The 15,957-nt window shown below is 48.8% G+C and overlaps 1 protein-coding gene across 2 annotated transcripts in view; it reads right to left on the reverse strand.

Moving 5' to 3' along the window:
• Positions 1-349: 349 nt before the first annotated feature.
• The window catches only part of THBS4 (thrombospondin 4), a 44,665-nt gene continuing 29,057 nt past the window's right edge, over positions 350-15,957 (reverse strand). For both annotated transcript variants that reach the window (XM_012664518.1, XM_012664519.1), the window contains exons 10-22: positions 13,754-13,906; positions 11,612-11,716; positions 11,278-11,385; positions 10,856-11,015; positions 9,735-9,853; positions 8,795-8,847; positions 5,893-6,086; positions 4,775-4,953; positions 4,050-4,098; positions 3,761-3,957; positions 3,056-3,228; positions 1,115-1,254; positions 350-575 (exon numbers count right to left, since the gene is read on the reverse strand). In XM_012664518.1, coding sequence (XP_012519972.1) covers positions 514-575; positions 1,115-1,254; positions 3,056-3,228; positions 3,761-3,957; positions 4,050-4,098; positions 4,775-4,953; positions 5,893-6,086; positions 8,795-8,847; positions 9,735-9,853; positions 10,856-11,015; positions 11,278-11,385; positions 11,612-11,716; positions 13,754-13,906 — 1,692 coding nt within the window. In that variant the 3' untranslated portion in view covers positions 350-513. The remainder of the gene's footprint in view (positions 576-1,114; positions 1,255-3,055; positions 3,229-3,760; positions 3,958-4,049; positions 4,099-4,774; positions 4,954-5,892; positions 6,087-8,794; positions 8,848-9,734; positions 9,854-10,855; positions 11,016-11,277; positions 11,386-11,611; positions 11,717-13,753; positions 13,907-15,957) is intronic.

Raw genomic sequence — 15,957 nt, forward strand, 5'->3', positions numbered from 1 at the left:
GCTAGGTTGGGGTGGGTGTCAGAAAGAATTGGACACATCTGCCCCAGGATTGGTCAGAAAAATTCTTCCTAGGAAAAGCGTCCCCTGAGCATGTGCTTCTGACCATTTAGCCAGAATAAGGAGGCTGCCAAGGTGAGCTCCCAACTGCCAGGCTTTGTGTATGAAGCTAATTGGGGTGACCCCAGATGGGACCTCTGGCCTGGGCCTTCTGATTCATACACATGCTCCATGACTACCCCCAGTTTGAGGGAAAAAAAAAAATCACACTGCAAGTTCAACGTGGATCCCTCAGAGAACAGCATGCACCATCAAAGCCTGAGCCGCATAAGCAATGTCTGAGTAACACAGATTTTAAAAATGATCTCTTCTCCTTTATTGCCACATTCACATAAAAAGTTCTGATATATCTGGGCTGGTAAAAGAAAGCCACGGTGTATATAAAGAAAATTACAGGAAGTTAAAAAATATATGGTTTTAGTGTTTGGAAAAGCAGTTACAGATTGCTTCCTTGGTTTAATTATCCAAGCGATCGAAATTCTGGGTTTGAAACTCTTGGAAGTCCTCGGGGATGGTGTCTGCAACAAGAACAGGCACAGGGAAGGTTAGCGATGCTCCCTCCACCCTGGAATCCAGGTCCACCTAGTGCTGTGCAGGCGTCCTGTAGGGGGCGCTGTCAGCCCGCCCCAGAGGCCCCACAAGGTCCCTGCAGCCATTTTCTACTTCAGGCTGCTTTGCAAATTGTTGGCTTAAAGCCCGGGAGTGCTCATTCACAGGCCTAAAGAAAATTAGCAGGCAGAGTGGGTTTTGAGTCTATGATTATATTTGCACCATATGAAAATAAAGGCTGCCGGTAAATTAAACCTCACTGAATTCTTCACTGAACCCCAAACCCTAAACCATGCAGTTAAATTCTATGGGTCTCAATTTCTACATACATAAAACAGGGAAAATGAGATCTACTTTTTACTTCTGTTACACAGGGACTATCAGGTTTTAATGAATATGTGGCGTGAGCTTTTTGGGCTTCTGGAGGGAAACTGCGCTATAAAAGTAAGGTGGTATTATTTGATTCATTGTAGTAATAATACTGTGCAGTAACAAGAGCACACGTTACCATTGCAGCGATACTTGAGGTTGGACCAGATGATATTTTCTTGAGAGAAGCAGAAAACGCCAAGTCGGCCTCCACGCATTGTGGTGTCTATGGTGACCCCAGAGTCAGCCACCAACTCAGAGCCTTCATAAAATCGCACCCTGCAGACAACACAACCCAGTGTGAAGTGCCCACTGGGAGACCCCAGGCTTCCACTTCTTAGACCCCTGCGTCTTTGCTCTGTTCTATACGCCACTCCTCATGGACCTGGATCGTGCTCTAGCTGTTCCGCCTCCCTACTGCATGGGAAGTCCTCGAGGGCAGGGACTGTGAGTACATGTCTTCCCAACCTCTGTCTCCCAAAAGGCCTAACGCGATGTTGGGCACAGGATCAAACTTGCTGATGAGGTGAAAAAAGAAACAGGCTGATGTCATGAACGAGAGGCTTTGTGTTTCGTCATGTGAGCTACTTTGTCTAGTATCATGCTTAAAAACCTCTGCTTTTCCTTTGATTTATATCATTTGGTGGACTTTCAGAGCAGGACACAGCACTTTCTAAGCAGAGTTTTAGAAGTTTGGGGGCACTTTGGGTTGTCACAGTGGCATTGAATGACAGAAGCCAGTGATGGTGGAGAGCTTACAATGCCCTGGAGAGAACGATCAAAACTCGTCCTGCATCTCGCACACGTTTGGAGTGTTCCTCCAGACAGCTGGACAGGTGAGGAGCCTGTTTATAATTATTGGGGCCTAGAACCTAACTTTTAGTACGAACATCAAGTATATTCCATGCTAATTTTAATGTCAACTGAATTTTCTAGGGTAAGCTGAGAAACTATTGAGTAGTTTGTTTGAAAATTAACATTCTAATACGTGCACCATTTTAGAGATTCACCATTGACACAACACCACTGTAACATTAAGTCACTGTCACAAAATCTGCATTAGAATGTCATCTTCATAGTGATGGGTGCAAGTGTCTATCTCCTGGTATGGTTATGCCCAAGTAATTACATTATTTTGTTATAAATTTATTATTTCTCTTATTAGGGCTCAGACTGCTTTTCTAAAATTATGTATGTAGGTAGGTTATATTTTCTATAATTTCATTTTGGGACAGACAAGGGGGCATTTCAAGACGTTTGATAAACAAGTGGCCTTGGGCTTCACAAGGGGGAGGACATGACCTCACTGTGAGGCAGAGTACATCTGACATAGTGTCACAGAGAAGAAAATATGAATCAGCCTTCACGGCTTCCTTTTGTCCACCAGGCTGCTTTCCTGCCCTGATAAAGAGAACGCACTCGGTACTCCTGCCTAAACGTGCTACGTAAGCTGGCGTGGGTGTTGATCTGCAAGTCTGGGAAAGAAGAAGTAAGTGCACTGCTAAATTCTAAAGATGTACCCCTAAGCCATCCTAACTCCTGAGAATACTTAAAAAAAAGTCCTATAACGAAATGAGGCAGATACATTGGCTTCCCCGAGGCTCAGTTCCTGCCGTGCAGATTGTGCAAGGCTCTGCGGGGACTAAGACACAACATGACACAGGTGCTGCCTTCGTGGAGTTTGTGATCCAGTAGGGAAGACAGACTGTAAGGGACTTGGTGCATTCAGTGTGAATAAGTGACAGCACAGGGCCCAGGGGAGGGGCAGGGTGTGGATAAGAGGCTCTTACACAGATCAGTGTGTCCACTCTCAGGGTCCTGCCCTGCAGAGGACGGCAGAAAGCCACCGCCATTCAAGCGCACCAATCCCCCAAAGGTGGGTCTTCCCCTTGAAGGTCCTTCTATCCCCACTTTGGCCCTACAGGCCAGGTGAGTGTGTTCTCCCCCGCCCTGCCCCTTCTGGGGCCATCATCCAGTCACGGAGATCCTGTCCTTGAGGACTACCCTAGGTCAGGACTGCTCAGGGGAGCGACAGCTCTGGAATGCAGAGCATGCTTTGCTCCTAGTGCAAGGTGCTTACCTGATGTAGCCCACCTGGGGCCTGTGCTGCAGGAACCAGCGGTAAGACACCTTGTCCTTCCAGCCCACGTTCCTGGAGTCCTTCCACAGCAGCCTGACCTGGTCGCTGGTGTCTCCCGTGTGCCACAGGGAGTTCCGGAGATGCTCCCCTGGACCTGTCTTAGACTTCACAGCCTGGACAACGACACGAGCAAGGTTTTCGGACAGGACGCAGTGGTGCTCAATTCATGGTTACAAACTGGCTGCCTTGGATTCGGACAAAAGCATAAACATGCGTCATTTCTACTGAGGTGACCCCCAACCTTTCTTTTACTGGCCAAGATTCTACCGCCCAGTCCACATTTTTCCTTCTGTAAATCCACTGTTCCCCACATTTGCCCAATGAGGGTTCCCATCAGCCCTCCAGTACACAGTTGGCCCCAATGACAAAACATGCTATTAGCCAGTTTCCAGCACAGTGTGCCCGAAGATGCGCTCCAAACCTTCCCCACGTCTGTGGCCCCACTCAGGCTGAAATGCCCACCACGAGAAGTGAGAATGTAGCCGGTACATAGGAATGAAGGCAAGGCCCTTCCCTCACTTGAGCGTTAGTTAATCTAAGAAATTGATGCATTTCTGCTAAGTGCCACAGAAGAGAACACAGGATTTAAAAGGAGGTTGAAGAGCTCAGAAGAGAGGGAGATGAGTGGCTGCAAGCCACCGATACCTTGAGCTGAATGCCAGGTTCTGCCACCGCTCGGAACGGGGTGGCTTGCCAATATGTCTGCTCTGTCTGCTTCCACATGACCACATAGAAGCTGGAGCTATCTTGGTAGCCAAAGATAAAGCCTGCATAGTCATCGTCTGTCTGGGTATTTACATGGAAGGTGCCTTCAAAGTCAACTCCATTAAAAGCTGTGTACCCTGGAGAGATCAGGTAAGATTAGAAAAATAGACAAGCCACAGCAGTAGCTGGAACAATCCTACACATGTGGTAACCAAGGCCCTGGACATACCCACTGCCAGGCCAGGATCGCTGTTCATGGTCTGCACGATCTCCATGCCCTGCAGAGAGAGTTGAGGGAGTTCAGAACACTCTTGAAGGGGACAAATAAACTCAGGGAAGCCCAGAACCTCAGGCCCCACAGGGGAGTGGCCAGTGATGTCTGACTCCCACGTGAAGATTTCACTATCTGAGTAGTGGCTCTATCTTGTTCTGTGCTCAAAGAAAAACATAAAGAAGGTAAAAAAATAAAAAATCTCAAAGTTGCATAGAAATAAATTTTGCTAAGACTGTCAATTAAGTTGATTCAATAAACCCTTAACTGGGGAACATACAACATGTACTTCCAATGAACGGGACTTGCTCTGGGACTCTGGAAAGTCCACTAAGCCTCTCTGTACCTCCTTGCTTAGTTATTTGATGAGGAGGACAAGCAGAAGGCAGTCTTTTGGGGAGATTAGGAGCGTGGGCTCTAGGATCAGACTGCCTGGGTTCCAATTCCAGGCATCTCAGCTGCTTACTGCTGCTATGAACAATCATTAACGCTTTATAAGACTCTACGTCCTCATCCATAAAATGGGCATAATAACAGTACTGTGTCATAGTGCTACTGAGGAATAAACATGACATGAACAGTGTCTGGCCCATTGTCGGCACCCTCTAAATGTTGCCAACAGCTCTCAGGAGGGCCTCTGTTGAGAGGCAAAGCTGAGCTGTTGCCAATGGTGTGACACTCACCTGATTCAGGACCACCCAGTTGGGATCAATTTGGGCGTCCCCTTCAGGATCCAGCACTACTGTCTGGTAGGCCCTGAAGTCGGTCAGGGTGACCTCTGCGTTCTCCGGGCAGACGTCGATCCGATCGATGACCTGGTCCTGGTCGAAGTCAGTCTCACAGATGTCTCCCACCCCATCGCCTGAGTGGGGTGAGGAGGGAGAGGAGCTCTGCAGTGCCCGTGATCCACCCCCACTCCTCAGCACAGAAAGGGGCGGCTGAGGAACACAAGGGCCCAGGCTCCCACCGCCAGGGCTGTGCTTTTCAACCACTGCTAGGAGAGGAGCCCTAGGATCAGTCACGTCTGAGCTGGCGCTGGGCCCCATCCTGGAGTCCTTGTGGTGGGTGACCAGGCCGGCCTGCAGAGGGTACCTAGAGTGTCTCGTAAGATTGATTTGAACAGTTGCCCTCCACTTTCCCCAGGAACTCATTACAGACACTTGGATTCACTAACTGGTGGATCTTTCGCCTGACCTTATACTCATATCTACAGCACTTTCTGGACAACAATCCATAGAAAGCAGAGAAATTACCGTTGTTACCAGAATATCTCTAAGACTAACTTCTGGCAGCCCCTAGGCTGAATGTGGCCCACAGCGTGTTGTGTGCAGCTGACGTGATGGCATTGAGACATACGCATTTGCACTGCTGTGTACGGGCACGCCCTCTCCAAGTCACCACAGTGCCCGCCACTCCCTGCCTTCACGCATCTGGCTCAGTGCACATGTCTCCGTATCTGCCTGGCCCCTGCAGGCATGGGAGTTTGTGAGCCAGGCTGCGCCATCCTCTCTACCCCTGCTCCTTTTCTAGGACTCCCAGTGGAACGAGCAAGATGGCGGAGCAGCACTCCCAGCCCCTCAGGGACTGAGCTGTGGCCTGTGGTGGCTTCCTGTCCCACATGGGCCCGCCCCAGGGCTGCTCAGGAAGATGCAAAGCGGCTAGCTCTGATGGAGTGGGAGGTTGGTGTCTACTGTCCACACAAGCTCAGCTGTGCAGAGAAGCTGCGGGTGCTGGGGAGAGGTGTGCCCCCAGCTGATGGGGACCTGGGGAAGCCACACAGCCCTGGGCTGAGCCCGCTTACTGTTGCTATCTTCCTGGGCTGGGTTGGGGACCAGACGGCAGTTGTCCGGTCCAGGAGGCACCAGGTCTGGGATGCCATCATTGTCATCATCATCGTCACACTCGTCGCCAATTCCATCCTTATCGGTGTCCAGCTGGGCACTGTTAATGACGGTGGGACAGTTGTCGGTGCTGTCCTGGTGCCCATCTCCATCACTGCAGGAGAAAGAGGTGGTTTGGATCACAGCTCAGCAGAGAACAGGAAGCAGCAGTTCTCATGAAGGGGGTCTGTTTGAAGGCTCTTCCCAAGCTTGGTTTTTTTTCTAAATCAAGCCCACTGAGGTCATTCCCTTAGATAAGGTTGTGGATGGGCCTCAGAGACGATTTTCCCTCTTTCTCAACCTCTTGAGACAAGTGAGTCATTTCCTACTCAAGAAGATAAGGGTCTATTTCTGTGATTTATGACCAGAGACTCCCCTCGGTCCCTGGAGACTGCTAGATGATACCCGGCTCAGAGGATGTGTGAGGGTGAGGGGCAGTGGAACCGACGGGCCTCGGTGTAAATCCTGGCTCAGCCCCTGACCAGCGTGTGACTGCAGGCATGATACATGACCTCCCTGTGGCTCAGTGTCCTCATCTGTAAAATGGGGATAATAGCAGTACCTACCTGATAGGGTTGTTATGAAGACTGCAGGATTCAAATGATCAGGATTTTGCATATTAAAATTTTTAAAGCATGCAAAAGTACTTCCTAAGTGCTTGACTCTTAGGAGGCCCCATAGTGCTTTCTGTTCTATTGCTCCTCACAGTCCCCGACCAGTGGACCCAACGAGGACTCAGACCTGACGGCTGGGGGAGAATGGCAAAGAGAACAGGGCCGCCCCTTCCTGAGAGGGGAGCATGCAGGCCGCGCTCAGTGCAGTCTGAGGTCTTCTCTGAACTCTCCTCCTCTGTCCACCTGACTTTCCAGGCTGAAGGGCCACCTGAAGATGAGTCTTCCCTGTCCCCAGAGACTTCCCTGAGTCTGCTGAGACCACTCGCAGCTGCTGTGGATCAGAGAGAATACTCTTCCTACCCTGTTCCACCTGTGGCCTGTCCTGGGGCAGGAACTGCCCCTATACCCTCCCAGAGAGTGCAGAGGAGGAAAGCTGGGGACCAGCCCATGCCCTCTGGCAACAGAAGAGGCCCAGAGAAAGTGAGGCCAACCTGGACAAGCTCAAACAGCAGAATTCCCCAGCACACGGCAGGGCTGCTTTATAAACACAAGATTGAGCTAGTTCCATTAGCAGCCATTCTTTACAGCCCTGAACATTTTTATGCAAAAACAAGCAGTTCCTGTCCTCCTCCCCAGGGTTCAAGTTTGTGGGAATTAAAATGTAGCAGAATGAGTCATTTGTTACAGGCAACTGTCTCAAGGCTGGTGGGACAGGCTATCTTAGAAATTACCGAAGATGGCAATCAGAGTGCGGGACGACCTGCCACAGGGAACATTCTTCATGTGCGTCACTTGGGGCAGCTGTCACGGTAGTAGTCCCACCTTCCCCTCAAAGGGAGAGGGACATTCGGTGTCAGACTGTCACTGACATGACCCTAATTGTGTTGTGACACCAGTAATAACACAGCTACTATTTTCTGCATGTCACCTGAGGGCCAGCACTGTGCTGGGAGTTTTACCTACATCATCTTGAATTTTCATCATAACCTGTGAGATGTGTTTAATTATCTCTGGTTTGCAGATGAATAAGTTGAAACTCCAAGAGAAACACATTTACATTCACTCAGCTGGTACAGTTCGCTCTCTTTATCCACAGCTCCATAGCCGCAGATCAAAAATATAATATTTGGGGGGAAAAAAACCAATAAAAAATACAAATAAAAAACACAGTGTAACAACTATTTACGTAGCATTTACATTGTATTAGGTGTTATAAGTAATCTAGAGATGATTTAAAGTATACAGAAGGCTGTGCATAGGTTACAGGCAAGTACTACACCGTTTTACAAAAGGGACTTGAGCATCTGTGGATTTTGGTATCCTCAGGGGTCCTGGAATCAACCCCCTGGGGACACCAAGGGCCGACTGTATGCACATTGCAGCAATGGGACTTTCCAGGAGCTGTCTTGCGTAAGGTTTGGGCTGAGAACTGGTTTCTGTAGGGCAACCTGTGATCCAGGCATTAGAAGAGAAGCTACATCTTTTCCTGCTTTGCTTTTTCCCTTCCCTCTCATCCTGTCCTGGCAGCCTAAGAATTCGCTGTGGAGATGAAAGGGTATAGAGCCTTAAGTTGCACGTGCCTCTAGGGCCGAGTGGCACCTGTCTGTTTTTGGTGATGTTCCTACACCATCCCTCAGTTTGTGATCTCCCAGCGAACTGACAGCCTTCTATTTAGGGATGATGGTGACATTTTCCTGAGCTGAAAGAATACGATAATAAAAGAGCTAATATTGACTGAGTGCTACGTATATGACAGAAACCATAGTAAGTACTTTTCATGGATTAACTCAATCTTCATGACAGACCTATGAACTGGATCTATTATGACCCCATTTTACAGATGAGAAAATTGAGGCACAGAGTAGGTAATTTGCCTAAGGTTAGCCAGCTTGTAAGAGAAGGAGCTGAGATTTATACGTAGCTGTCTCACTCCAGAGCCTCTCTGTGAAGCACAATGCTACACTGACTCTCCTGTGATAGATTTCACTTACTGGCGTGCCTACTCACCCATCCTGACACCATCATCCCCTACACAGAACTGTCAGGGAGAACTTTCATAGTAACCCTAACCAGAGGCAGGACTATTGATCTAGCTCAATCCACCCAGAGAGATCCCAAAGCATGGTAGGTAGCAGCAGAAAGCCCTGAAAATTAAAACTCTCTCCGGATGTTCGCCTCTGACTCCCTGCAGCTGGGAGATGTGCCATACCTGTCCTGATTGGTGTCACAGGAGTCCCCAACCAGATCATTATCCACATCAGACTGCAAAGAGAACAGAACATGTTGTTATTTATTCCTGGGGCTGCATGTACAGAATGTTCCAGAGAAGGCAGACCTGGCCCATCATCACTGGATTTCAGGAATTATTTCTCTGGAACTAGGGTGGTACAAAACTGCAAAAGGACAACACCATATTGGTGTAGGCACAATGCTGAATTTTCAAAAAAGCCTTCTGAAATATCAAGCTACATGGATGGGCTGCCCACACACCAGATGAGCTGATTGGCTAGGGGCGCTGGGGCAGCGTGGCGGCAGGTGGAGACGTGGCACTCTGGCGCGGCTCGGAGGGGAGCCAGCTGCAGGCACGGGGGGTAAGGCACGTTGACGTTGCTTTGCTTCTGCAATTTGGAATTGAGCCAAAATGGTGAGTGAGTCACAGAGGGCAACCATGACTCCCCTCTCTCGGGGATCTGAAAATAAATGACATATCACACTCGATTATCCAGACTAGGAGGGGGAGTGAGAAGGCAAATGTGACACGTCACTGAACTCAATCTGAAATGTCCACGCGTGGGCTGTGTGGGGGTTTGGGGACTAAACGGACATGACTCTCCCAGTCGTTAATTTCCACGTTCCGTTTTCCTTTCAGCAGAAAAGACTTGTTTGGGGCACAATTAAGCTCATGTTACTAACCTCGTAGTCACTCTACAGCCTGGGAGGTTAGTCCCAAAGGCCTCAGGTCTCCTGGCGTGTTCATCCCATCATCTTCACGCCTAAAGTGTTAATCTCTCCACCTCTGCTCTGTTAGGCAAGTGGCGACAGCAAAGAACTGGCCGACAGGCTCTGCAGGGTTTCTAGACACCGGCGTAAGTGAGCCTTTGCGCAGGGGCGTTCAGCCTAGGGTTTGAATTCCCCCGTACCCCACTAACCTGGTTAGGGTTGCTGACGTCAGGACAGCTGTCACAGGCATCCCCCACACCATCGCCATCCTTGTCCTGTTGGTCACTATTGGCAACTTTGGGGCAGTTGTCCAAAATGTTTTTTATTCCTGTGAGAAAAAATTGCTACCTTGGGTCAGAGGAATGTCACTGACTTCTAGGAGCTGTAGAGCTCAGGCACGTGGGGAGTTACTTCTGTCAGGCCATCGTCACGGAGGCACTACCCTTTTCACCAGCTATCTGGACGTAACTTCAAAGGATGGATTCTGGGGGACTTAAAAATGAGTATCTCTCAGAGGCATCGATTCACTGAACTCCACTTTGTTTATGATGTCAAGGGGCCAGGCCAGTGACCAGAGGAGGGGTCGTGGTGGCTAGGTGGGCTGGCCCCGCACAGGGATGCCCTTGTGGATGTCCAAACTACGACGGGGACCCCAGGGCTCTGGGCAGGGTTGCACTGCAGCTGGGCCTAGTGGGCCCCTCTCTTTTCAGTTTTGCACTCAACGATGTCATGCTGGTAGTGATGGGGACAGGGCCTAGGTATGTTGTGGAGATTGGCGATGCTACGAGTCAGGGCTTGCTTTGTTTTGTTTCACTGAGCTGGTTTACCAGCACACAATGGATCTGGGGGTCGTCAGGCTCACTGAAGGTGACGTCATGTTGTGGGGAGGTGTGCACATTCTGAAGTGGGGGGTGTGTGTCTAGGGCAGGGTGGCATTTCTGAAAGGCTTTTCCTCCCAGGGCCCATGATGTATGTGTAGCCTGTGGCCCTGCTCAAAGTCCCCTCATCATCCAGGTCCCTCGCATCCAAAAAGGCTGGTAAGGGAGTGGGGAAGGTGTAGTCTGGGAAGGCAGACGCCCTAAAAAGACACACCTTGACAAGACGCTGCTTGAAGGGATCAATGATCTAGAGTCCCTGAAATTTAAATAGGGGAGTGGGCTGTGGAGTCTCTTTCCACAGAAACGAGTCCACCTTAGGCCCTCCAGACGCAGGCCGTAGAGGACCACCCAGAGCCGGAAGACCCCGAGTCAGTAATGCTATTCCCCCTCTCAGAGAACCAGGGCAAAGGGACAAACAATCCCAAATAAAAGACAAAGCAAGACAAACCCACCATCTCCATCCATGTCGTCGTCACAGGCGTCTCCTTTTCCATCCCCATCTGTGTCTTTCTGGTCGTTATTTATGACGTTCACGCAGTTATCACAGGCGTCCCCAAAGATATCCTTATCATTGTTTCTTTGGTCCACATTGTGAGTCAGGACACAGTTATCCTAGAAGAGAAGACAGAACGCTCACTCAGACTTTACTGAATCTCCTTCTCCCACTGTTGAGTTGGCAGAACTCTCGTGGCCCGAGTTTGTCAGTTGCATATTTTAAACGTTTGTGAATCTTATAGGATAAAAAGCTGCAGTGCTATGGGAACGCAGGCAAGGAAACTACACTTAAAGTGATTAACAGAAATCGTTAACTTCGCAGGCTCGTCCATCATCCTTGGTACCTGGCAGCTCCCAGGGCCCCCATCAAAGCAGGTACCTGCTCATTCAGGATCCCGTCTCCGTCAGCGTCCTCGTCACAGGCGTCTCCGATGCCGTCTCCATCTGCATCTTCTTGGCCAGAATTTGGCACATACCTGCAGTTGTCCTGGGGAGGTGGAGGGACACAGCTCAGCGTGACAACTCACATTTGTCTCAAGTCAGGCATTCTTTCTGACCTCAAGACTGAAGGACTGTGGCTGCTTGGCTTTATTGGTGGCTGTTTTGCTTCATTTGAAATGCATCGAGTTTAAAAATGCAATTTTAAATGAGAGCCACAGAACTTCTCCCCGCAGATGGGACTCTGGAAAGCCACAGAGTACAGACCCGCTTACCCTCTTGCAGTTCCTGGCAGAGCACGGCAGCTCCTCGTCGGGGTAACTGTCGATGTCCACATCCTTTCCACAGACGTAGCCGTCACCAGCCCAGCCGACTCCACACTGCGAAGGGAAAGCGCCTCAGAGGAAGCCGAGCCTGGCAGGGAGGCGCGCGGCCGACAGGGCCTCTGCTCCTGTGTGCACATCCCCAAGGGGACGGCCGAGCCAGACAGCATTGCTGGGTGGGATTTAACAACCACTTAATTGTATTTGAACAGTCTAATGGTTCAAAGTTCGAAAAGTACAAAGGGGGATGTATAGAGAAAACTCTCCTTGCCACTCCTGTTGCCGGGGGTGGTCAGAGAGGCGGAAGGAGGAAGGGAGAAGGACCTGGAAAACGATGGGGAACCGGAAATGCAGAGGGAGGAAAAGTTGGCCTGTGACAGGAGGTGAGAGGAGAGAAGAGGGAGAGTCCGAGGAGCAGAGTCAGGGCCCAGGGCAAACAAACCTTGGGGGAGCACACGTTAAATTTCCCGGCCTCTGTAATCGAAATAAGGTGCCTTCAGACCAGTGCCGGCCTGAGCCTGTTCTCAGTCAGCTGCCCCCTCTGCAAGCAGGGATTTAGGAGGCAGGATCCCGGAGAGGCCCCTCCGGAGCTCCCCCGTTCCCGCTGTTGCTTCAGCAGCGCCTTCAGAGGGCCTGGAAGGCTCCGCCATGGGGTATGGTCCTTGACTCATTCTAATGAGGAAAAAATTTCCTCTAGGAACAAATACATTTTTAATGAGCCATTTTCTGGCAGATTAAATTATTTTAGTAGTCACACCAAGTTTATTAATCCTTTACCATCTGTCGTTGTGCCTTATTGCAAATTCAAAAACATATTAAGAACCCCATCACCCACATCCCAGGGGAGTCGTCAGTTTGTGCACAGAAGATGAGGATTTAAACAGAGATATACACTTGCTTCTCAATGCCTGTGTTTTGGTAATAAACATGCTCAATCAACAAGAATTAGGGAAATTGTTGGGGTTTTTCCCTAAGCCAGCATATTCCTTCACCCTGACCTTGTTACAGAATATCTGTATTGCCCGGAAGGACTGACTTATTTATATTTATTTATGTTTTTTAACTTATTTTTGACTCTTATTTTTCCTATTTGAAAAGTGATATGCTTATTGTAGAAAATTTTGCATGCATAAAGAGTCTAAGTCTGAGATATAAAGAAGAGGGAAAAGGTCTCCCAGAATCCACCCTGCTGCTCGGGGGCATTGCTGGGGACCTGTGGACCCCAGACCCTGAAGGGCTGCCTGCAGAGGGCCTGGTGCCGTGGAAGCGAAGAGGTGGTGGGCAGCCGGGGTCTGCTGATTATCAGCGCCTAGAATCCCCGAGAACTCTGGATCCTAGGACTTGGGGATGGAGGGCGGGAACAAGTCTTCTCCACGACAGGCCCACTACAAGCTCAGGGTGAGCTGTGTCAGGTCACGACTGCTCTGCTCTCTGCCCAGCCTCCCCCTCAATCAGCCCGGCTCCAGGGCTGGAGAATGCACAGAAAGTGTGACCATTCACTGAGCTGTCCTTGATTCAGGGTGGAGGTGGACACAGAATGACACCGTCTGCCCCCTTGCACTTTCCTGTGGGAGACCGTAGGTTTTTCTCTGAGGGCTTATGACAGCCCCACCTCTCCACTGCGACCCACCCCAGGAGTGTCAGGCCAGATGGACACTGGAAGTCATAGGGCGAGGACAGTGAGAAACAACAGCAGGTATGCTTGCAAAGTATACAAACAGGTAGATGGGGCGGAAGAAGGACAGGAGAGGAGGAGGCTCTTTCACCTCCCCGTGGCTGGCTTCTTAGGCCTTTCCACAGAAACGGCTTGGGAGCTGGGGCTCCACTGGAGGCTCCAGCATCCAGGTGCCCAGGTGGGTGGTGCCACCCACGGCCATGAGGGAGAGAAAAGGCGGCTGATGGTTGATGGACTGCAGACTGCTCTGCCGCACCCCACGAACTCAGCTGACACTGTTACTGACACATTCTGTGCTCATTTTGATTCCGGCGCTGTCACTTCGGAGTGCCTTTGCCTTGAAGCAAGTAGTAACCGGAGAGGGCTGGTGCTTAAAACGGAAGTGGAAAAATGATGAAGCAAGTCAAGAAACAACTTACCACGCACGTCACATCCCCCTGCCTGTCTTCGATGCACTGCGCGTTCACACTGCAAGGATTCAGTTCCGGATTTCTGCAGTTTCTTTCAGTTTTACATCCCCTTGTCTGATCACCCGTGTACCCTGGTTTACAAGGCCCACAGCGATAAGATCCCTGCAAGAACAAAGACAAGACGACGAGCCGGGGGCTCAAAACCGCGAGCCAAGGTTCTGTCATTGTGCACGTTTTCACACGTACTAGCGAGAACCACGCCTGCCTCTCTGCTTACGTGCACACCTTACAAGATCTCGTGAGTGTTGGTGAAAACACCATCCCCTTAGACAGTGAGGGGATAAAAGCAAAGGCGGAAGAAGGATGGATGGTGAAACGATGATGCCAGCTCACCAGCTCCCCCGTGGTGGCCAAGGAGGAAAGGCTGGGAGTTCCAATGACGTCCCAGCAGGTGGAGTGAGAGGTTTTCTCTGGGGGCAGGGAGATGATTTGATTAAAAAGCAAGTTGTTATTTTTTTCTGTTCCTTTGGCTCTTTTACAATTGAAAGACAAAGGAGCGGGCACGCTGACAAACGTTGGTGGCTTGCGCTGAGAATTCTTGACGTGGTAGGCTGCTAGGGAGAAACCCGGCAAACAGGCTGTCAGCCCCACCGCAATGACACTTCTGGGACTAGCCAGGACCTCTTTTTGTTTTCTTTTTTTTTTTAAACAGCTTAAAAAATATATGTGTACATATATATTAATATTCAAAATGATTTTATTCTTAATTTTTTCAGCTTTACTGAAGTATACCTGACAAATAAAATTGTATATATTTAAAGTATATAATGTGATGATGTGATATATTAATACATATACATTGTGAAATGATTACCATAGTTAATTAACACATCCATCACTTCACAGTTACTTTTTTTTTTAATCCTATTTTGGTGAGAATACAAGATCCACACTCTTAGCAAATTTCATGTGTATAATAACACTATTGTTAACTATAGTCACCATGCTGTACATACAGCCTCAGAACTTACTCAACTTCTATAGTTTGAGATAAAATTTACATAGCATAGAAGATACACACTTAAAAGGTATACAGTTTAATGATTTTAGTCACTCATGCCCTCTCAAGTCCAGAGGACGCTTTCCAGTGATCTTTCTTGATCGATTAGCCTCACTAGACATGTTGTCAGCTCGTTCCTTTTCTTGGCTTGTGCTCTTTTTCCTTTGACTACCATTTCATTTTTGGGGTTCCCTGTAGTTCTATGCACTGTCTACTTTCCTTCTCTCTGGGTGCCTTTGTACCAATGTCTCTCAAATCTATTTCTGCAGACCAGCTTCGTCCTGGCAAAAAGCTAAGAAGTAGCCAGGCATAGTGGCTCACGCCTATAATCCCAGTACTTTGGGAGGCTGAGGTGGTAGGATCACTTTAGGCCAGGAGTTTGAGACCAGCCTGGGAAATAGCAAGACCCCCATGTCTACAAAAAATAGAAAAATTAGCTGGATGTGGTGGTGTACACCTGTAGTCCCAGCTACTTGGGAGGCTGAGGCAGGAGGATCGCTGGAGCTCAGGAGTGTGAGGATGCAGTGAGCTATGATGACACCACTGCACTCTAGCCTGGACAACAGAGCGAGACCCTATCTCAAAAAAAAAAAAAAACAGAAACAAACAAACAAACAACCTAAGAAGCACTAGATCTCTGTATATTCCTAAGCAGTATAGCATTGTGGAGAAGAACTCAGGCTCTGTAACCAGACTGGTTACAGAGATGTGTGACATTAGTATAATTACATTATATTAATATTTCTGTCCCTCAGTTTCTTCAGTTGTAAAACAGGGATAATAGTGCCTGTTCATAGGGCTATTGTAAGGACTGAAAATAAATGACTTGGCATTTGTAAAGTGCTTTTACTTACAAAGAAATGAGGAACCTAGGGATTAAATAACTTTCCCAGGGACATACGGTAACTCAGAAACAGTCATACATGGAATCGGTACTCTTTTTGTTGATAAAAAATTAAGCAAGTTAACTCTGCTACATCTTTCATCTCGGACAGAATTGATAGGAACTTTTAGAAATAAAACCCATATCTGAATATTTACTTTATAGACAACCCTGAGTGCTAAGTATTTTAATTTAATACAAATGACTTTTGAGAAGTTTTATGAAAATAAAGATTACCATTTGAGGATCTTGTAGTCACTGATAAAATAC

The sequence above is a fragment of the Propithecus coquereli genome, unplaced genomic scaffold, assembly GCF_000956105.1.
Source record: "Propithecus coquereli isolate 6110/MARCELLA unplaced genomic scaffold, Pcoq_1.0 Scaffold9, whole genome shotgun sequence".
NCBI lineage: Eukaryota > Metazoa > Chordata > Mammalia > Primates > Indriidae > Propithecus > Propithecus coquereli.